General features: G+C 28.6%; 12 protein-coding genes across 12 annotated transcripts; 6 read left to right on the top strand and 6 right to left on the bottom strand. All coding sequences in view use genetic code 12, as the record gives it.

Annotated features, from left to right (window-relative positions):
- Positions 1-4,036: 4,036 nt before the first annotated feature.
- On the bottom strand, positions 4,037-4,405 carry DFJ63DRAFT_332932 (uncharacterized protein; the record flags this gene model as incomplete). Its single annotated transcript, XM_064907761.1, has 1 exon — positions 4,037-4,405. The coding sequence occupies one exon, from the start codon at positions 4,403-4,405 to the stop codon at positions 4,037-4,039; it is 369 nt and encodes a 122-aa protein (XP_064764784.1).
- Positions 4,406-5,406: 1,001 nt separating this feature from the next.
- Positions 5,407-7,659, top strand: DFJ63DRAFT_310596 (uncharacterized protein; the record flags this gene model as incomplete). Its single annotated transcript, XM_064905622.1, has 1 exon — positions 5,407-7,659. One exon carries the CDS (start codon positions 5,407-5,409, stop codon positions 7,657-7,659), a length of 2,253 nt encoding a protein of 750 aa, XP_064764783.1.
- Positions 7,660-7,842: 183 nt separating this feature from the next.
- Positions 7,843-9,880, top strand: RET2 (coatomer subunit delta). Its single transcript, XM_064904282.1, has one exon. The coding sequence runs from the start codon at positions 8,027-8,029 to the stop codon at positions 9,764-9,766; it is 1,740 nt and encodes a 579-aa protein (XP_064764782.1). The 5' UTR covers positions 7,843-8,026; the 3' UTR covers positions 9,767-9,880.
- Positions 9,881-9,995: 115 nt separating this feature from the next.
- Positions 9,996-11,156, bottom strand: PDE1 (3',5'-cyclic-nucleotide phosphodiesterase PDE1; the record flags this gene model as incomplete). The annotated part of the gene is made up of 1 exon (XM_064905621.1): positions 9,996-11,156. One exon carries the CDS (start codon positions 11,154-11,156, stop codon positions 9,996-9,998), a length of 1,161 nt encoding a protein of 386 aa, XP_064764781.1.
- Positions 11,157-14,728: 3,572 nt separating this feature from the next.
- On the bottom strand, positions 14,729-15,580 carry DFJ63DRAFT_283752 (proteasome core particle subunit beta 7; the record flags this gene model as incomplete). The annotated part of the gene is made up of 1 exon (XM_064904743.1): positions 14,729-15,580. One exon carries the CDS (start codon positions 15,578-15,580, stop codon positions 14,729-14,731), a length of 852 nt encoding a protein of 283 aa, XP_064764780.1.
- Positions 15,581-15,843: 263 nt separating this feature from the next.
- On the bottom strand, positions 15,844-16,626 carry DFJ63DRAFT_23678 (mitochondrial 37S ribosomal protein YMR31). Its single transcript, XM_064904281.1, has 2 exons — positions 16,413-16,626; positions 15,844-16,330 (listed from the first exon to the last, which is right to left on the bottom strand). The coding sequence occupies exons 1-2, from the start codon at positions 16,480-16,482 to the stop codon at positions 16,107-16,109; spliced, it is 294 nt and encodes a 97-aa protein (XP_064764779.1). The 5' UTR covers positions 16,483-16,626; the 3' UTR covers positions 15,844-16,106.
- Positions 16,627-16,771: 145 nt separating this feature from the next.
- Positions 16,772-18,094, top strand: DFJ63DRAFT_332926 (uncharacterized protein; the record flags this gene model as incomplete). Its single annotated transcript, XM_064907760.1, has 1 exon — positions 16,772-18,094. The coding sequence occupies one exon, from the start codon at positions 16,772-16,774 to the stop codon at positions 18,092-18,094; it is 1,323 nt and encodes a 440-aa protein (XP_064764778.1).
- Positions 18,095-18,181: 87 nt separating this feature from the next.
- DFJ63DRAFT_23676 (uncharacterized protein) lies at positions 18,182-19,354 on the top strand. Its single transcript, XM_064904280.1, has one exon. It carries the CDS (start codon positions 18,269-18,271, stop codon positions 19,271-19,273), a length of 1,005 nt encoding a protein of 334 aa, XP_064764777.1. The 5' UTR covers positions 18,182-18,268; the 3' UTR covers positions 19,274-19,354.
- Positions 19,355-19,435: 81 nt separating this feature from the next.
- Positions 19,436-19,981, bottom strand: DFJ63DRAFT_310590 (polyphosphatase; the record flags this gene model as incomplete). Its single annotated transcript, XM_064905620.1, has 1 exon — positions 19,436-19,981. One exon carries the CDS (start codon positions 19,979-19,981, stop codon positions 19,436-19,438), a length of 546 nt encoding a protein of 181 aa, XP_064764776.1.
- A 133-nt stretch (positions 19,982-20,114) lies between these two features.
- DFJ63DRAFT_23698 (uncharacterized protein) lies at positions 20,115-20,991 on the top strand. Its single transcript, XM_064904283.1, has one exon. It carries the CDS (start codon positions 20,248-20,250, stop codon positions 20,938-20,940), a length of 693 nt encoding a protein of 230 aa, XP_064764775.1. The 5' UTR covers positions 20,115-20,247; the 3' UTR covers positions 20,941-20,991.
- DFJ63DRAFT_23674 (uncharacterized protein) lies at positions 20,592-21,470 on the bottom strand. Its single transcript, XM_064904279.1, has one exon. It carries the CDS (start codon positions 21,354-21,356, stop codon positions 21,042-21,044), a length of 315 nt encoding a protein of 104 aa, XP_064764774.1. The 5' UTR covers positions 21,357-21,470; the 3' UTR covers positions 20,592-21,041.
- Positions 21,471-21,585: 115 nt separating this feature from the next.
- On the top strand, positions 21,586-22,218 carry IMP2 (endopeptidase catalytic subunit; the record flags this gene model as incomplete). The annotated part of the gene is made up of 1 exon (XM_064905619.1): positions 21,586-22,218. The coding sequence occupies one exon, from the start codon at positions 21,586-21,588 to the stop codon at positions 22,216-22,218; it is 633 nt and encodes a 210-aa protein (XP_064764773.1).
- Positions 22,219-22,267: the final 49 nt, after the last annotated feature.

Below are 22,267 nucleotides of genomic sequence, written 5' to 3'. Positions count from 1 at the left end.
TCGAAAGTTGAGTTCGTGTGAGTCCTCTGATACTTGTGTGTGAAATGAATTTGCTATCTTATATTAACTTTAAACAATCTATTTAGAATTATAATGTTTATTAACTAGGAGATTTTAAGTTTTCTCATGATTTTATATCATTTGATTACGATTATTAAAATGCATTTCGGTGATACTTTTCCATTTAATGAAATAAATAATCTATATTCATAAGCAGTTTCTATATTAACTTATATTTCTTTCTATTTAGGAAAACATATCTAACAAACATTTAGAACCGTCGGTGAAATAAGTTGCTCAATTGGGAGATCCTGAATATCTGTCAAAATCGTTCTTTTCGTCTTGCAAAAACATCTAAGAGTTTACATAGATGCATCCGTTTCTTCTATATAATCATTAATGTTCATGATGATTATATCTAACTTGATATTCTATTTAGGCCATGAATATGAACTAACGATGTAAATTTATAGGGTTGGGATGGGATGTTTCCAAATTGGGTGAGAGGATATAATATAAAGATTGTTTTTCAGATTGTAAGAAGATCGTAAGGTGTGAATCATGATCTTTATATTTATGGGTTTTATGGGAATTATGGATTTATGGGATTTATGGGATTATATAATCATTAATTCATTTTTTGGATGATGATTATATCTAATTTGATATTCTATTTAGGTTCTTTATACACTTTTTTAAAGTAAACTAACAATGTAAAACTATAGCCGTGGCTGTTTATTATTGTATTTTAATGCTATGATCCCCATGTTATTTATGTTCACTTAATGTCTTGTTTAATTTTTAAATATATATAATTAATTAATTTAGTTTATTTTATATCGTCATCTTTAGTTTTAATGGTAGTTTGAGAAGCATATACTCTGATATTTTGGTTATATAACAACAATTGGATTAAAATTTGATCTGAATCCATGCGTATTTTAATATATCACAAAATGTGGAGCAGATATCTCGTCTAACATGAAAAATAAATATGTTGTTTGTTTTACTTTATTTATGGGTTTCATATTGATTTTCGGTATTTGTGAAATATGACGTGTGATTCTTCAAATGTCGACTTGGTGATTAACTTAATTGTTTTGATGTAAGTTATCTTTTGTTCATCTATCAATCACCTTTTGAATGAAGAAAGAATTGATTTCATCTGATATTGTTTTTTATGGATAATTTGATTCAATCACTTACTTCATCGAAAGGAGGTTATATAAAGATAATTTCAATTACTAACTAATGTTAAAGCTTGCGCTCGATATTATCTAACTTTGTTTTACTGACTGAAGTAAACGTTAAGTTACTTGAAAGACTTGTACGCTTTGCTTTATAAGTTATTTGTAATAAGTTGCTTAAAGATGCAATAACTAATTTAAAAATCTATTTAGGATACAATTATAACTAACATTGATGTATAGGACCGCAGGTGCATTTGTGAATCCGAACGGTAGGACAATAAAACGATATTTCCTTCTGAAAGCCAGAAAACCAAAATTTTTAAATATATATATATATAATTTATTTTACATGTTATAAGATAAATCATTGTAAGAATTTACTCTCCTCCAGCCAATGAACAGATGATGTCCATAATAAAAAGTATGTTATGTCCAATATAATAATATTGGATCAAAATTTAAGCACATATTATCTTACATCAAAAATCAAAAATTTTTTAATTTTTTAAGATTAACTGTTTTTTACCTGATAACAAGACGATTACGAAGAAAACAGTTGTAAAGCCAGTTTTATCCCTTTTCTTATTTATAGTTAACTTTTGGGTGAAACTCAATATGGGTATGTTTATTAAAAAATGGTTTTCATTTTGAATTGATTTCAATTGGTACCTCCATAGATATAATCAACCGAAGAAAGATTAGTTCAATTATCATGGTTAAGAATAATAATATCAGATGGATGACAATTATATGTTGTCAATTACATCTAATGGGTTCATACTAACAAAAATCAATCTAGCCATATGTTGTGTCATTAATCATTTTACCAACAAATACATATCTATCTAGGAAATTTACTAACTTTAATGTTAGATTTTTAAGCTTAGAAACTGAGGGCATAGTCCTAGGTCTTTCATTTAATATGAATATCAACGTTGGGTCGTTAATATGATATTTTTTGGTAACCTTTAATTTGTTTCATTTAGGATATATGATTTAATAATTACTTTTTATTTTAGGAAATAACCGCCTGCTTGACATTCTAGTCATTTTTTTGCAGTAAATGGAAGGAAACATAAATAAAATGCTTCAAAAAAGTTTTAATATAAAATATTTATGAATATATATCTATATCAGATCAATTACTGTAGAATTACTCCATATAAAAAATTATGGTGTATTTTTTTTTTTTTTTTTTTCTGATTTGTATAATAAATGTTATACACGAAGAGAAATCCAATTTAGGGACACTAGAACCAATTAAGGTGCTAATAGTGTGAGACTCATCACTAATATTTATGATACTACTCACTAAAACTCTCCGATTCGCCAAAATATGCCTAACAACATTACCGACAGATGAATTTATTTTAAGGACTGGTGGTCCCTATTTATTTTTATTTGATTTGGAGTTAGCGACTTACCGCTTGGAAATTGAAATTTTTAAGGTAATTTCTACCTTTTTATTTAGAAGGGAATAAAACCCTGTTTGGAGATTTCTTAGGGAGGATTTAGCTCCCTAGGTTTGAATTAGTTTTGTTTTACCGACTAACACGGTGTTTTTTGGGTGAGAAAATTTTTTAACCTGAGCTCTCGACAGGAATTGAATGGAGGAGTACCCGCAATGGGTTATGGAAAATATGTGGATTAGACCACTAGACTAAAGGATGATAAATCCCAAATTTTTAAATTTTTTTTTGAATGCAATACTCGCATGTGACTATTCACGTGACGCGTACAAATTAAAATGAAATGCGAAATTTTAAAATTCGTACTATCTTTCGAGATAGTACATTTGTCAAATTTAACAATACAGAGAAGATTAGCATTGTCCTTGCATAAAGATGACACGCTTTACAAAGAGATTTAACATTTTTTTTTTTGGATATCATGATTGGGTAGAGTTCATCATGAGATGGATTAAGTAAGTTAATAATCAAGGAAAGAGCTTTTTACATACTGTTTATAGAGGGAGATTAAATGGTTAAACGGGGATCATCGTGGGTTCGATTTTCACAGGCTTCAAAAAACATTCTGAACTCTGAGTTTGGGACTCGCCTAAGAAATGACGGGAAGATTATTAAACTTTTGACAATGGGGTAATATCATAAACAATAAAATTTTCGATACAATGAGGCAAAATAAAATGTCATAATAAGTATATTTACTATTGGTTTGTATTCGTGGGCTTTTTACATTCTCGAATTTGACAAAGAAGAGAAGAGGAGAGAAGTCGATTCATTTGACGGTGGGATAATGTTTGATTGATCCTGTTCCACCAAGCAGGCGGATGAAGTTGAAGAGAATATAAAAAATAAGACTATCATATCATATGAAGAATTAATAATTCTAAGTTGTAACTGTGGATCGTTGATTAGAATGTTATATTATCAGAATTGTAAACACATCAAAGCTTTTAACTTTCTCTAAATAAAAAAAAAAGGCGCTTTTTGTTTTGGGTTCCTGAATTATTTTTTTTGAGTGGATAAAAATATTTTATCGTACCCCTGAAGACAAATGGCAATACTCGAGGCTTTCCCTTTGCTTATACATCTGATATGCCGGGGTTTATAATTCTCATTTACTACATATCTTGTTTGTTTACATTGAAAACATTATTAAATATATATATTAATTAACTTTAAACCATTATAGTTGAAGTAGTAGTAGTTGTAATTATTGTTGTTGTTCAAATGAGAACGCCATTATGAAACAAAACAAATAGGAGAAAAGAAAAGAAAAGAAATTTTTTTATCATAACACTGGAATGGAGAAATAAGGGTGAGAATCATTAAACCCTTAATATAAACCATAACCAAAAACCAGACATCATCACCACCCTCCTCTTATAAGGCTAATATACCGGTAGCAAATAAAAATACCATATAAAGACTTATGAATTTTAATGATTTATAATCAGTATTAGTTGAAGCCATGGAGTTTAATCTTGAAACTCCATTGGTACTGGTTGACATTACTGTATTTATATTGGAATAATAACTGGGAGTTATTAATGTTAAAGTTGGTATATCTGAAGCAATTTCAGAATTTCCTCCTGTAGTTTGAACTTCTAATGGTAAACTTGAATCTGATAATGCTTGTTGTTGATCTTGTAAATATTTAACCGCAGTTACAACTTGTAAATTTGATAGAGAACTTGATGTATAAACTTCTGTGAATTCAATACTGGCTGATGTATCAAGTAATAATGACATTTTTTGTATGTGTGTATTTGGTATGGGTATAAGTATGCAAATTAGGAATGAACTATCCAATGAAGTGAATGAATGACTGGATGTATAAATGAAAGAATAAATGAAAGACTAAGTCTATGACTAAGATTAATGAATGAATGATTAAATAAAGGAATGAAGAAATTTTTAAAAGTTGAAGAAATGTCTACTCTATATATATATATATAACTTACCAGTTTATAAACATACTTGAATTAAACAAAACTACTATTGTCTAAGTGTAACCAACCAATAAAAATAATAATTATCGTGTAATTAGAAAAAAATTTCTATTATATTCATATTTATTCATGAAAGCTCTTTGTTCATAATTTGTTTCATATTTAAATTACCTAAACATCTATTTTGTGGTTTAAAACACAAATTATTTTGTATAATGGTTATACCTTAAAAAACAATGTAAGGGGAACGGAATTGGTTTCGCAATAAATTTTATATGACGTAATAATTAACCATCAACAACATCAACAGACAATCAAACTATAAACAACTAACTATTTAATCCTAATTTAGTAAGTTGTCAACTTTCAAATAGGTTAAACCTTGTTTTAGCTCGTTACAGTATAATTACCCCAAAATATCATTGTAAATCTATATCTCTATCTTTTCGTTCATTGTCATATGTCAGGTACAGACAGATAGATACCGTGGGAACCATTCAAACAAACAAAGCTTGTTTTTTTGAATTGACTCCTTTAATTTGCTTGAAGTTTATCCTAAAAGTTTAATCCAAGACGCGTCTGTCTGAATGTCTGATTGTATGTGATCATCTTGTAGTTCAGTAACCTCTTCTTGTTTATCTTGTAGTTAAGACATCATATCTGTCTGATCGTTGTTTCAAGTAAATCTTTTGACCGTCATTTTTTTTGGTCTCTCATTTGTGTAGTGCCATCTTTTTTTTACAGCCAATGTAAAGAACAATCATATGAATGACTTGATGACTACCCAAATCAATCATCAACATGAACTCATTTATCGATATCATATCTCCTCACCTCAAACTATCACATTATGAATCATCATCTTTGATGGATCAGGCTGATGATGACGATTCATTGTTATTATCAACGATTAAATCAAAATATTTCCATAATAAATTAATCATAACTCATAAATCAACCATGAAACATTTGAATCGAATTCATCATTTAAAATCTCCCTTTCTAACATTCTTGAAACAACAATGTCATGTGAATCTTAACCGATCAAAATATCACATTACCGTTATGAATGATAATGACAATGATGACGATGGATTAATTGGAGAATGTATGATTCACACAAAACATCCTAACAATAGCCGTCAAATGTTCAATCTAAAAGATTCTATTCTTAAACTTTTACCAGTAAATTGTTTACAACTTGATCAATCGATATATGAGAAATTCAAACAATCCCATCTATTAAAGATTAAATTAATAATGGATCATCATACTAAAGGTTATTTAATCAATTTGACTCGTCTTAGATTGAATGTGGGGGAATCATCTAATAGGTTTAAAGTTCACCATAAGTCTCATCGTAATGAGGGATATTATATGGATAATGATTATGTGGAAGTAGGATATATTAGAGGATTGTATCATTTAAACCTACCGCGTTTGATTGAGATTAATGATGAGATTGATTTATTTCAATTTGAACAATGTAAATTATCAGACTATTCGCTTAAGGATGGGTGTATTACATTTGATAAGTTAGAATCAGTCAAATCATACAACGTTAATGATGATTTTATATTCCCTTGTTGGAATAATAACTCTGATATATTGATTAATTTTCAAAAATCAATTATATCATCCATAAAATGCCAGGATAATGATTCTACCTATTATAATACTGATTCATTTCATACTTATTTAATCGATATGGATAAAGTTACAGAATCAAGTAAGTATAAAGTCCACTCTCAAGTTAATTTTAATAAAGATATCAAATTGTACACTACATCTGATATTTTTCATAATGTCTATTTTAAGTATCAATTTATACGATATTTCAAAGTATGGAATTTATCTCCCTATCAATTGATTCATAAATTAGAATGGATGCCATTTACTTCTGATGTGAATGAAATTAAGCTCTTTAAATTATGTGGAGAAGATGTATTTGAGGATAGAGAAGTGAATTGTCGTATTGATCATGATGGGTTGATCATATTTAAAAGGGTCATGACTGATGAATTCTTACTTGGAGATTATGGTAAAATTCCTCCATGCGATGATGTAAAACCAATTAATATTTATCAAGAAATAACACTTTCTGATCCGGAAAAGTCTCTAACTATTGTTGATACTTCTACTGAAATCTCTACTAACGTTTTAACTAATGTCGCTACTTTCAACGATAATGATGATGATGATGAATTTGAAAATTTGATTAAAATAAAACGACAAAAATTATCCAACACTAATAATTCTAATACCCCATTTGAATTTCCTCAATATTTATCATTTTATCTGTTTATGAAAGAACCAAATGTCTCTCAATCTACTGAAATCTCTAATTCAAAACTAAATTCTTCCCAATTTAAATTCGATATGCCTTTACCAATAATAAATTCTCACCATTATATTCTTATAAACTCTACTATGTTAAAGAAACATTATCCTATTTTCAAACAATTACAATTGAAAATTAATATTCTTGAAGTTAAATTAATTGATGAGGTGGATTTTGTGATTAATTCCAGTACAGGCATTATCATTCTCGATTATATTCAAATCATTCAAAGAGATCTTAATGGTCAATTTCTTATCATTGATACGTTACTAAAATCATGTCGGAATTATAACCAACTATATGTTTTGATAGTGATGAATTCTAGTATCTTTAATAATAGTGAACCCTTAACTAACTTTCAATTAATGTGTCATTATCATCCTCTGTTAAAGTCAATTAGAATCTTAATTATTAATCGTGAGAATATTTTCCCCTGGATGATGAATATCATGAAGAAAGAACCACCTCAAGATTTATCCCACTTAAATCAAAATAAGTTCGATTTAAATCATGAGAGTGTAACCTTCCTAATTGAATGTGGATTAAATTATTTCCAAACTTTAATCATTTTAAATCGTTATTCATTATTTGATTTCATTCAATTATCAATTGATGAAAAGATCACTCTATTTGATAAGTTCATTCCCAAACCATCTTTAGTAAGTTTTACCCGTTCTTTCTCCATTGATCATTGTCTCCACCTCATTAACTAACCTACTTGTAGTATAAATTAGAACAGATCTTTACTGAATCTATAAATCCATATTAACCCAATTTAGACTGCAAATTTTCTATTTTAACCTTTATTTTCATAATTATGGTTTTCGCACGACGTTCTTCTTTTTTTTTTTTGTTCAATCGTGTCAACAAAAAAAAACCATAACAATTTCGAAATCTGAAAATTACAGTGGTGTGAAACGAACAGTTAACGATTTTTGAATTGTCATTGACATTGATATTGAATACCATACAAATCAATCGATTTATATCATCCATTGGCGTATAACTTGAAGAAGATCACGCGTTTCCATTGAATCATTCTTATTTTTGGATCAATCAATCAACATTTTATATTAAATCATGACAGTTATATCAGCAGCTATATGTACTCGTGGAGGGAAACCTTTATTGGCTCGTCAATTCAAAGATGTTGGGAATGATAGAATCACTGCTTTATTGGCCAATCTCCCTAGTTTAATTACTAATGCTGCCGGTCAACATACTACTGTTGAAGATGATAATGTTAGATTTGTTTATCAACCATTAGAAGAATTTTATATTGTATTAATCACCAATAAGAATTCTAATATTTTGCAAGATATTGATACTTTACATCTTTTTGCAAGTTCTGTTAGTAATTTATTAAGAAATGTTGATGAACGTGAAATATTTGATAATTCATTTGAAATTATAGCTGCTTTTGATGAAGTTATTAGTTTAGGTTATAAAGAAAATTTAACTTTAAGTCAAGTTCAAACCTTTTTAGAAATGGATTCTCATGAAGAAAAAATTCAAGAAATTATTGAAAGAAATAAAGAATTAGAAGCTGCTGAAGAAAGAAAGAAGAAAGCTAAAGAAATTCAAAGAAAAGAATTAGCTAGAAGAAATTTAGAACAACAAACTGCTTCTGCAACTTCATCATTTGGAAATTCATCTTATGGTAATGGAGGTGGTTCTGATTCTTATCAAAATCAATCTTATCAACCAACTTATCAACCTCCACCGGTTATAGAAATGGGTGATAATAATAATAATCATAATAATTCAAATCATATATCTTCACATAAACCAATTTCAGGTAGAGGTGGTTTACAACTAGGTAAAAAGACTACAAAACCAATTATTGAATCCCATCAACCTTTATTGGCTCAAAATCAACCAGTTTTCCATCATACTAAACCAATTTCTGCTTCTGCTGCTGCTTCTGTATCAGCTGCTGCATCCAATAGTAATTTACAAGTTAATACACCAATTTCTCAAAGTGCATCTCCAATTCCAAGTAATCCAAAAGTTCCAAATAATGGTATATTGATTACTATTCAAGAAAAAGTTATTGCTGAATTAAGTAGAGAAGGATCAGTTTTATCATCTGAAGTTAAAGGAGATTTACAATTAAGAATTAATAATTCTGAATTAGCTCATTCTAAAATTTTAGTTAAATCAGCTGCTTCTCAAAAATCAAGTGGTATTCAATATAAACCTCATCCAAATGTTGATCGTGATTTATTTGTATCTCAAAATATTATTGGATTAAAGGATAAAACTAAATCATTCCCTGCTAATGATCAAGCTATTGGTGTATTAAGATGGAGAGCAGTTGGTAAAAGAGATGATCAATCATATGTACCATTAATCATTACTAATTGGGTTACTATTAATGATGAAGGTATTGCTCAAGTTACGTTGGAATATGAATTAACCTCTGAATTTATAGAAAGTCATTCATCAGCATCATCATCAAATCTTATTGAAAATATTAAACTTTTAATTCCAATTGCAACTCATGATGTTAATTTAAATAATGAATCTAATGAATTAGTATCTTATGATATTAGTGAATTAGGTATTATATTTAATATTGAAAGTATTACCGTCGATGAACCTCAAGGATCGTTTGAATTTTCAATTCCATGTTCTGATGAAGAATCATTATATCCAATACAATTACAATTTGAAGTAACTCAAACTGAAGTTACTGAAAGTGAAGTTTCATTAGGTAAAATCCAAGTTATTGATGTGGTTACAAATAATGATGATGAAGAATCTTTACCATTTGATTTACATTATAATTTAGTAACTGAAAAGTATATTGTTAGTTAAAAGTAAAAAAAGGATGGTGGGTGGTGTATAATGTATTATCAATCATAATCATGACTTCTAGTTTTATATTTTTTTATTTCCCCTTGTTTATTTTAAATATTACAAAAAAAATATATACGTAATACAATTTATTATAAAAAGACTAATTAATCTTATCTAAAGAAAATGAACAAGATATATATATAGGAAGAAAGAAAGTAATGATAAGATAATATAATGGAAGATGAAGTTATATAATTACGGATACTCCACTTAACCCAATGGAAAATTGAACTCCTAAATCATTTAAATTATTTAATTCTTGTAATATCATTTGTCGAGGATCATGAACTGTATCTAAAGGTTCTTTGATATGATTGACAATGATGTTTAACCCTTGTAGTGGTTTTGAAATGGAGGAATTCAATGAAATACATTTTGATTCAAGATATTTCAATTCATGAATTAAATGATTCGGTATAAGATGACCATATAATTCATCTTCATTTGAATCATTTTGATTTGAACATTCTAAAATTATACCTGATAATTGATTAGAATTTATGATTGGAGCAATGAAATTCCACACTCTTTTATTCTTGGAAAGATTGGACATTAAATCACTTTCAAAATCTCCAAAGATTAATAATGATTTATGGAAACTTGGTGATTCAATTAAAAATGCCAGCGATAAATAACAAGTATCTTCATTTCGAACGATATTATTACAATCACGAGGTTGTTCAATGATATCCTCGTGTTTGACGAATCCATTAGAACAACTTACACCATGACTTAAATCAAACATGGTTATATTATAATTATCATTATTAATGGAGAATTGATGCCAGAATGGTTTGGAGATGAGATTTATAAGATTGAAATTATTTAATTTAGGCCATATGATTCCATTAAAAATATGAACTTTTAAAGCATCAATGGTATAATTTGATCCAAAGATTTGTTTAGGATTTAATTTTGAAAATGATGATGAATTTATAACTAAGGCATTTATATGATCTAGATGAGGATGGGTTATAAGATAAGTTTGAACGTTGTTGAATATAGATTGGGATGATTTAAAACATGTGTCTTTTAAAGATTTGAATGGAGTAGTGATTTTAATGTTGGTGCCTTTTGCTTTTGTGGACGATATATAATCTTTAGTAGGTAAGGAATCATTATATAGATGAAGTAATTTTGAATTCAGTTGTTGATGTAGTTGTTCATTATGAATGATTTCTGATAATTGTAATAAACCAGATCCAGCATCGATACAGATTACTTCATCTTTTAGATTTTGATTAATTATAGTTTCATAAGATAGATGAGATGGTTTAACTAATATAGAACAATTAGTCCCCTCGATAGGACCACCGCTTGCTCCTAAAAATGTGATTTCAAAACTCATGATGGATATATCGTATACTCATTTAGGTATAAAAATGCAATAAAAACAGACCTTTTATGTAGAAGATAGAAAGTATGAAAATGGTATTGATTAAATGGGATTCGAAAGGGGTGGGGAAATCGTACCAACCAAATTCACAAACTTTTAATTAAACCGGGGTAAACTAGGATAATACTGAGTAAATGACTAAGATGTATGGTAGACACTAACTCTATCTTTGAGAATGAATTGGGATTACTCTATGGATTTCAAGCTTATGTGAAACTCTGGGTAGAAACCTCAAGCGATGTCTAAAATCAAAATGTATGCAGAAAAGGCTGAGAACAATGGCGTGAAACCTGGAGATCTTATCTATTATTGAAGATGCAACTATAGTTTGATGGTGATATGATATAGATACTATTCCAATGATTCAACTATACTAATGATGACTATAGTTGTAGGTATGAAGAAAAGCTAAATTGATTATTTTGAAATGATTTTTAACAAGTTTTTGAAATTTCGTATTTAAAGATAAAAATGGAAAATGGAAATTTTATTTTATTTTGGTATGAGGGGGAGGAAAAGAACACAGCGAAATAAAAAATAAAAATTTAAAAAATAAAACACACCTCTTCTAATAAAATATACGTATAAATAAATAAATAAATAAATAAATAAATAAATAAATAATGTGTTTTGATGATGATAATTAATAAATCAGATCGTTAAAATGGGAAATATATCTAGATACTTATAAAGGAAAAGATATGATTTGATTTGAAAAAAAGGTTAAAAAAGGAAACCGCCTTTTTGTTTTGGGATTTGAACAGCAGATTTCGAAATAACGAGATGAAAACGGTGGGAATTTGATGTATGGAAGGATTAAACTATTAATAAACCTAAATTTGGTATTGTAATACTCAATCCCCTAATAATATAAAATAAATGAGGAGGGAGGAGAACAAGGGTTAGAAGACAGCACAGGGGAGGCAGACAATTGGAGGTTTGACTTAATATTTTTGAAGGAGATTCTATACCGATCTGCAAGTCACAGCCTGAAAGAACAAAACCCAAAAATGAAAGAAAAAGGGAATAAATAAGAGAAGTGATGATAACCAAGCTTTTAACAACTAGTGATAGTAGTAGTATTCAGGTATAATAGGTAATAATTATACCAAACTGTTGTCAGTTGAAATAAGTTAAAATCAAATAAGTCTAATATGAAAAGGGGGTATTTACTACATTATTTATACATTCCAATTCCAACATTTTTTAAACTTAGTCAGTATATAAGAAAAAAAAAATTTATAACGATCAGTGAAGAAGTAAATATTTTGAAAATAGAACAAACTCTAAAACTTTATTACAGATTTGAATTATTTCTAGAATAACTGTTAAGTTTCGGAACTGAAATAAATAATAATAATATTATTATTATTATTATTAATTTATCTAAATTAATATTTAATTTTAATTCATTAATTTAATTATTAATTACTTAGACATACCTGTTGTGATGTGGGATTATTATTCCCTATTCTATTATGGTATATATCGCTTTTATGCTTCAGTTCAAAGTTAAATCCACCGGTGGGTGGGTTTATTTTTTAATTAAACAAAAGACCGGAACAGGCATAGAACTATTACAATCCATATAATCCTTCCTTCGTTCATTCCTTCCTTCCTTCCTTCATTCATTCCTTTCCTTCTTTTTCATAATCTTCTTCATCTTCTATGAAAAATAATTATTTTTTTTTTATAAAATTCTAAATTTCGGGGGTGGTCGGTTTCCCTGATTAGGCAGTTTTCTAGAAGCTCGTAACATTATCGTGCCCAAAAAAAAAATGATGAGGTAACCCCAAACTATATCGATTATATTGTCTGATTTAAAAAATCATTTTCGCTTGATTTTATCATTTTTTTCTTAGTAGATTGACGTTACATCCGTCAAATCCCAACTTATATCTTGCTTGGTTGGGCTACAGCTTGGTATTAAGAAATAACTTATATATATATATATAAAAGCAACATAATATCAAAGACGAGCATCAAAATATTTTCATTTTATGAAAGACACCTTTCATATCAATACACACTTTTCTTCTCTTTAATAAAGTTGTACATAACACGTACTTTATACATTAAATAATAATTTGTAGTTCCCAATTAGGAAACCCCTCAATTTCTTCTCGTGTTAAAAATTAAATTAGTTTTTTATAATTATACAAGAGTGATGGACAGGAGAGATGAAGATTTGTAGGATACGAAATTATCAATTAAGGTTTTAGATGATCGTAATGTAAGTAATTCAGATTGTCTTATTCATTGGTAAAGTAAAAGATACCCTCAATAGACTATAATTTAATGTAGTCAATGTGTTCCGTTAATACTTTTTTTGTTTGTTTGATTTGATTCTTTTTGCTGTGTCGAATTTGTTTCACGGACGCTAGATACAAACTTTCCGATTAATGCATGAAGGTTTTAAAACAATAAATGGATATGTGCCATTAACAAGGGTTAAGATACTTTACGTAATTTAACTAAAGATCTTTCACAATATAATACCAGACCAATAAAACACAACTTGGCAACAATAAATCATCACAACCCTTTTATAATAGCAATATTCGTCGCATAATCTAATATTATTCTACATTTGATAATAATATATTATTATTATTAGTAGTAAATGCCAATGCTTACTTTTCTTCATTAGATCCGTCCGAATGGTAAATTATTATGCCGACAAGCAACATGGTTATGGTACTTTACTTCTTGGTTGTTATTATTAATGCCATGCCCTTGTTCTTTTTCTATTTCTTTTTGTGTTTACTTCTATTTTTATTTATTTTTACTTATCTTTACTTGCTTCGATCTAATTCATATTCTTTGTCTTTGTAATATTGCATTTTGGTTCCCTCTGTCGCTTCCTCCTTGTTACTAAATCTTGTTTTAAATCTTTCATCTCTATATGTCCCCCTTTTAATGCGTCACCGTAAATGTAAAAAGAATAAAAATTTGTTTGCTTTTTTATATTGAAAATCTTTTCGGTTCAAATATCATGTAATACAAAAATCAATTTATGGTTATTTATAATTGCTGATCGTTTATTTTTCATTCACTTGCTTTTAATGCCGTCTATAAACATCCAAACAAACTATCTATTTGTTATTTAGCGGACCCCGGAGAACACCAAGATTTCATTCACTTACATGAAGCATAAGCGGAGGTATAAGCAAGACGAAAGAAGAAGAAGAATCGATGTAGGTTGTGAAAGGTTGCGTTAATGGGCAAGAACTGATTTACCTAAGTCAATTGAGTCGATTTATATATCATCATTAGTAAGTTTAGTAATTGACTTAATTATAAGTGTAATCGCCGATGCCTGATTATCTCTAAGCACTGATTAAAAATGGCTACTTATCTGATTTTAAACATAATCGTTTAAACTCTTATCCTATACTTATACGTTATCGTTTATTTGCTTGTTTAATTAATTAATTTACATATACTTTGTATATAAGAAGAATATAATGCAAGTCAAGTCAAGTCAAAATGGGAGTCAAAAATCAATAATTAACTCTATCCACTTATAATTGCTTACTTCCATAACCACTAATATCTTTAGCAAATTTCCAACTTTGTCCTTCAACTTTTAATTCAGTTTCATGATTATATGATAATTTCTTTGGGGTGGATTCACCTTCATTAGATTCAGATTTAATAGTTACTAAAGAATATTTATCAGAAGCTCTTGCATCACGATAAAATAATACTCTCATACAATTTTCTAAAACTTTTCTAGCTTCATCTTCTTCAATGTTTTCATAATCTATATCATTTGGAATCAATTGTCTTAATAAAGGTACAGCCAAATGACTACCAAATCCAGTAGCTAAAGTTGATGAAGTATAAGTTACTCCTAATAAATCAATATATTTTAAAAATGGAGTACCATCATCATTAAATCCACCAACAATCACAGCATTCCATAAAGGATCCATTTTAGTTCTTCTATTATATAAAATCTTTGATAAATATTCATGAACATGAGGAGCTCTTAAATGATGACCACCATCACTATCATAAATTTCTTGTTCAATTTCTAATTCATGTAAAATTCGTTCAATTTGTTGTAAATCAGATATATCACCTGAAATCCCAACCACAGTTTGAGATCCAACTTTAATTAACCTTTCTAAATTATTAAATCTTAATAATGATCCATATGATCCTAAATTATCAGCAGCCATTATAATCCCATGTTTAAATTTTAATGAAACCACAGATGTACCAGTTATAATCGGTTGTTGAGAATGTACTTTAGGAAAATTATCCAACTGACTTTCTTGTTGATGGTTGGAAGCATTGGCAATGTTATAATTATAACCTCCATAAGTCTCTTGACTTGGTCTACCCCAATGGAATGGATCGTGATTCATGATTATATGTTTGTGGGTATATTATATATATAGTGTTGATGTTTGAAGTCTTGAATGTTTTCAATTGATCAATTAAGGTATGCTTTTTCTATCAGTTCGATTGGTCTAATATCTATTCACAATCGATTGATGTTTGATTATAAGAATGGTTGATTATTGTTGATAGTAATCTGTCTTCTTCATATATTCTGAGTGGCAACTTTTCTGTATTTGAGTTTTTTTCGATTTGGTCAAATTTTGTTGCTGAATAGGTATATGCAGGAAAGAGATACCTTACACAGTTAAGAAGTCTAACTAGCTAGCTACAAATTTACAATAACTACAATCAATGGCAATTTTGGACTAACAATGGTGTAATGATATCTTATATTATATAGATAGTATATGAGGTAAATCGAAAAAAAAAGCTTTTGGTCTGTAAATAGGAGGGATCTAGTACTCTATGGGTGACAACGTTGACTTATATTTGAACAGGATTTTGAAAGTGAAATAAGTTAACATGGAATGGATTGAATAATGAAAGTGACTAATAGATAATGTCAGCTCCACCACTAAGTACTTCATCAATTTCAATTTCTTTTGGTGCGCTATATCTGAATCTTGGTGATAATTGTGATCTTGAAAAGAATTCTCCTTCTTTAGGCTCTATTGAACTTGGATTGAAATAACTGGAAATACTAGATGCTAATGAAGTTGGGACTAATCCATTTGGAGCATATGGATGTGGTTTAACTGCAGCAGATGCATGGTCTAGAAAAGGTAAAGTTAGTATTCAAAGATTGAGTTGTTATATATAAATTATATGATTGCATTCATTCTCATTTATACTTACGAGCAACATGTGGACCACCAACGAATTTAATCAATGGTATGTGTTTCAATATACCAGCTGAAGCTTTCATTATGATATATAAGTATATTTGTTTATGATTAGTAAGTATCAACCTAATTTAATATTAGTTTGATGTCAGTTCTGATTTTTTTTCTTTTCTCTTAATGACGGTTGGTTAAATTAATTAACCCCCGGAGCAGTTCGGTACTGTATATAAGTGTCATGTTCATTTACACGTGACCCAAACTATTTTTATTTGCAACAAAATTCATAAATTTTACCACAAATTGATTTGATGGTAAGTATACCTTTTGAATCCATCATATCATAACATCAATCAGTATAAAGTGGGTGGGGATATGGATTTGAATCAACAATCAATTGATAATTGTATCAAATCTGAAAACATTGATGATTTGTTTAACTTACCGCCTTCAACTCCTTTGATTCCAACTTCACTTGATGATTTACCTGATGATCTATTAGAACGAATCATATATATTAATTATCGTCAATCAGGAAATTCAGTTAGTTCAATCCTTCCTATCCTATACACCAATAAGAGGATGTATAATAGTTTCCATTTCCTAGTTTATAAATTAACTATTCCCTTGGTTTTAAGTAATGAAATTATCAATAAAGGTGGATGGTTTAATCCATTCATCCCATCAAGGAAAAGAAAGAAGGAAAAGGTAAATAAACTTCATTATGATGAATTGGAATCGCTTCAAATGAATCCGTTTGATTGTGCAAGTATCAAACATTTAGTGATTGAATATAATTATCGACAATCATTTTCCCAAAGTTTTTATGATCTGACAAAATCATCACGAGTTTTTGATCAATTATTAAATCTGATGTTACTGAAATTAATCTATTTGAATTCAATTGAATTAGATATCACTGATATTTATGGATTAAGGATTTTAAATTATATTCAAGAAAATTGTTCATCACTTGATCATTTATATTTAACTATTCATGATTATAAATATTCTAAATTTAATAAAGTTGAACTTTATAAAGATCTTATCACTAGTTATAATCAAATTGTCAATAATAATAAAGATAAAAAGTCTTTTAAATTAAAAACTTTTTCATTAAGATCACCTAATGGTCCCATATTAAGTTCAACTGTTCATACTTCTTTATTAATAGCAGGAGGATTTGAAATGACTCCTCAATTAATTAATCAATATTATAAATCTCCATTGGTTAGAAGTTTTGAAGGTTTCTTAAATAATCATTCAAAAGCAGGATTAGTATCATTAGGAAAGTATCTTTATCAATTCATTGATGCCAATAGAAATCATTTAACTAAATTAGAATTGTTAGGGTTTGATTTATATATACTATTTAGTTCAATTCTTGAACCAGATGGATTAAATTCATTACCAGCTTTTTCATTCCCCAATTTAAAATTGATTCATGTTAATGATGCTTCATATCTTAGAATAAGTCATTGGTTATTTAAATTTAATCTGAAATTTCCTATGGCTATACTTTATCATAGTCATTTTTCAGGTAAATTATCCATTATTCATCTTCAACCTTTACATCCTATTGATAAGACTAGAACTTGTGCAATTTGGCAGACTAATGAACAAGTGTCTTATTCTATTAAAGGAACTACTAGAAGATATTTAGCTCAAGTGGAACCCATTAATCCATTAGTTACTTAGTTAGTTTACTTAATAAAATTTTTGCAACAAATATTTTGACCCATTTCACACGACCACCAATTTTTTTTTCCCAAATATATATGAACAACCAGACAGTTCAAAAGGTTTAAACAAAAATTCCACATGGTAATAACTCCACAACTTCAAAACTTCCAATTGAATCACTAAGAAATCATGTCTGATGTTAAATTGGCTAGAACCATACAAAGGTTCCAAGCCAAGATCGATAGTGGATCATATTATGAAGCCCATCAAACTTTAAGAACCATAACCAATCGTTACATCAAGGCGAATCAATCTGAAGAAGCTATTAATCTTTTATATGAAGGTTCGATCATATTAAGTAAACATAAACAATATGCATCTAGTAGTGATTTGATTTTATATTTGATATCGATATATAAACAATTTAATATTGTTGGTGGGGAATATAAGGGGAAATTGATTGAATTGATTAATTCGATTCCAAATCAAGAAACTAATAATTTATTAGATATATCGAAACAAAGTATTGAATGGTCCAGAAGTGATATTAATAAGTTTGGTGATAATGAATTACATAACGTGTTTGGGATCAAACTTTTGAAATCGATTCAAGAAGATGATGAAGATGTTAAAGATGAAAAAGATAATATTAATGAAAGTGATAAAGTTATCAATAATGAAGAAGAAAAATATAAGTTATTCACTATTGCGGAATTACATTTAATCTTGGGTACTTATACATCTGTCCCAGTGTATGTTAATTACTTGTATCAATGGTTTGAACTGACTGAAGGAGACGGAGTGGATGCTGGATTATTCTTAAGTCGTGCTATTATAAATTATGGATATTTAAAGAATTTAAAATTTGTTAAAGAATCCCGAGATTTATTCATAAATCAATTAATTAAAACTCATACTGATTATGAAATCATTGAAGAAAATGATAATAAAATCTATTATTTTAAATCTTATCCATTATTAAATTTCTTACAATTATTAATCTTCACTATTGAAAAGGAGAATTCATCTAATAAATTCTTGAAATTATATGATCAATATAAATCAGTATTAAAGACTTATGAGATTTTAACATCAATAGAATATTTCGGTAAGATTTATTTTAATTTGAAATTAGGATCTACAAATAATCAAGGTAATATCTTATCTAGCTTAATGGGTGATTTGTTTAAATAAAAAGTATATATATATATATGTATATTATACTGGAATAGTTTAGTCATAAAATAGTCATAATAAAATAATAATGTGATAAAAGTAACTTTTTTTGAGAATAGTTTATTGTCTTCTTTTTTTGAATTGTCCTATTGGAAAGTAGGTACTTTCCCCCTATGTCATCTAATATTCATCCTCTATATCATTTGGTACATCCTTTTTAATCCCAGACTGGTTTAAAGCATCAACCAATTCAAGACGTTTGGCTTTAATCAATTCATGTTTAGCTTCAGAGTATGTACACCATCTTCTTTGACGACTATCACTTTCAGGCCAAACTTGACTTAAATTATCAACAATCAATTCATACATATGGAATTCAGTCTTTGGTAAATTAACATCAGGATTGAAATCTCCTTTTATAACAGGAGCTGTCTTACCTCGTTTATCATATACAATGGGTAATTTTGAAATTATTCGACCTTCAACTCCAGCTTCTTCCCAAGTTTCTCTCAAGGCTGTAACTATGAAATCATCAGTTTCATCTAATTCAATTCCTCCCTTAGGTAAGATCCATTTATCAGGTTTATGTGATGATGATATCATTATAACTTTATCTTTACTTTCATTAAGACATATACATCCTGCCACCATTCTTGCTCCCGATTCTTCATTATAACGTTGGTTCGATCGACCAATTCTTGATTCGGTAGGTTTTGGCTCTGACATTTTAAATAGAACTTTGAACAATTGATATGATTTGATTTGATACTCTCTTAAACTATATAGAATGATGGAGTTTTGATCTTAAAAGGGATATTGATCGTTTGAAGTTTTAAAACGTGGAGATTTTGTATTTTTTAACTCTGGAGTGTGAAAAGTATGTATACAGGAAAATTAACTATTGAGATCATTCACACTCACTAAAAATTTTCTATGGCTCTGAAATTGTACGACCAACAACATCAAACATCAATATCAACAATAACAAGACAATGGTCAATGGAAGAGTTATACTAACATGGGTAGCATTGGTAACTGCCTTTGTTAATGGACATGATACTGGTGATCAACATCATAATGAAATCAAGCAAAAACCTCAAGAATTAAGTTGGCAAAATTGGCATATGATTGAAGAACATGGAATTCAATCATATGATGCTGATTCATTTTTTAGATTACATGATTTATCGAAGCAAGGCAGTTGGAATATTGAAGATATCTTGAATTTATATGGATTATTAAGAACCAATATCGTTGGTGATGGATCTGGTGGAGGAGTTCATCAAGATCATAATGAAGAAATCATTAATGATGATGCTAAAACATTTGTAGTAACCACTATTTTAAATTTAATTGATGCTGATAAAGATGGAGTTATAAGTCAACAAGAATGGAAAGTATTCTCTAATAATGGAGGAGAATTACCTGATTTTGGTTATGGACAAGGTCATCATTTTGATTTTGAATTAGAATATGAACAACATCATTGGCAAAAATATCATGCTAAAGATGATCCAGATGTGTTAATTAAACATAAAGAAGATATCGAACATGAATTATTACATCATGAACATGAAATTGAAGAATCCCATTATTCAGCAAGTGAACAATTAAGAAAAACTACAACTAATTTTTTATCAAATATTAATTTAATTAATCTACTGAATAAATACAAAAGAACTTAGCTAAGTAGGGTAAGTTAATAATCTATAGTACAAGAAATAAATAAACCGTACATACAACCATGGATGGTGCACGACTCTATAAATTCATTCATTCATTCATGCTATTTTAAAGTACCAAATGCACAATCTCTTAAATCCAGTAAATCTTGAGAACATTTCTCTGTCTTGCTATTGTTGATCTTCAAACATGCTTCATAAGCTTGTAATTTGCCTCTACATTCATTTTGAATCTTTTGAAATGAAGGCACTGACCGTTTTATACATTTTGATAATTCAACTTGTTGACTTTGACAGAAATCAGGATCAGGATCAGGTTTTGACAAACAATTATGAAAACTTAAGAATTGATGAGGACAATATCTAGCAATATCTTCCAATAGTATTTGGTCTAATAATCCACTTTTAGGGTTTGACATGGTATATATGCTTTTGATATTGTTGCTAAAAATCAACTTCAAACCGTTAAAGAAATTAATTTTTTAAACTTCGTCTCAACAAAAAAAGAATTTCTGTTGATGTGGAGCAGGAGCACTAAACAAAAAAAAAACGAAATTTAAATTGAAAATGACAGAATTTTGACTAACGAACTAGAACTACACCAACACTAGATCATAACAACGTCATAAGAGAGATAGAAGAACAGGAATGAGTATTTCTAGTGGGTTGAAAACAACCTTGCTCACGTTGACGTGGTTTCCTGTATTATATTCCTTTACCAATCATGTATATCAGCCATATCAAATTGAAGGTTCATCCATGTCACCAACTTTCAATCCCAAATTAGATACTACATCAAATGATATTGTATTAGTACAAAAGTTCAATTTAAAGAGTATTAATTCCTTGAATAGAGGTGATATAATCATGTTTCGATCTCCTAATAATCCGGAGAAAATCTTAACGAAACGAATTTTAGGTATTCAAGGTGATATTATAAATGCAAAATCTCCACCTTATCCTAAATCTCAAACTAAAATCCCTAGAAATCATGTATGGGTAGAAGGAGATAATTCATTTCATTCGATTGATTCTAATAATTTCGGTCCTATAAGTCAAGGTTTAGTGATTGGGAAAGTCATATATATATTATGGCCCTTAAATAGATTTGGTCATGATATAACTGGAACAAGCAGTGGTAATAGTGGCAGTATAGGAGGAGAAGGTGGTATTGGTAATAGTAGAGTCATAAATAATGAAAGCATCAATGGTAGTATAAGTTCGGAAGTTATGAAAATAAAACCGAGAGAACTCCTGGTTAAACAAATCGATGAGTATTAAGGCAATGAAATAAGCAATTAGAACAGGTCTGTTTGAAAGCCATAGTTTA

Source organism: Scheffersomyces coipomensis (genome assembly GCF_036884675.1).
Source record: "Scheffersomyces coipomensis strain NRRL Y-17651 chromosome Unknown DFJ63scaffold_1, whole genome shotgun sequence".
NCBI classification, from domain to species: Eukaryota; Fungi; Ascomycota; class Pichiomycetes; order Serinales; family Debaryomycetaceae; genus Scheffersomyces; species Scheffersomyces coipomensis.
This window is presented reverse-complemented; position numbering and strand designations above follow the sequence as displayed.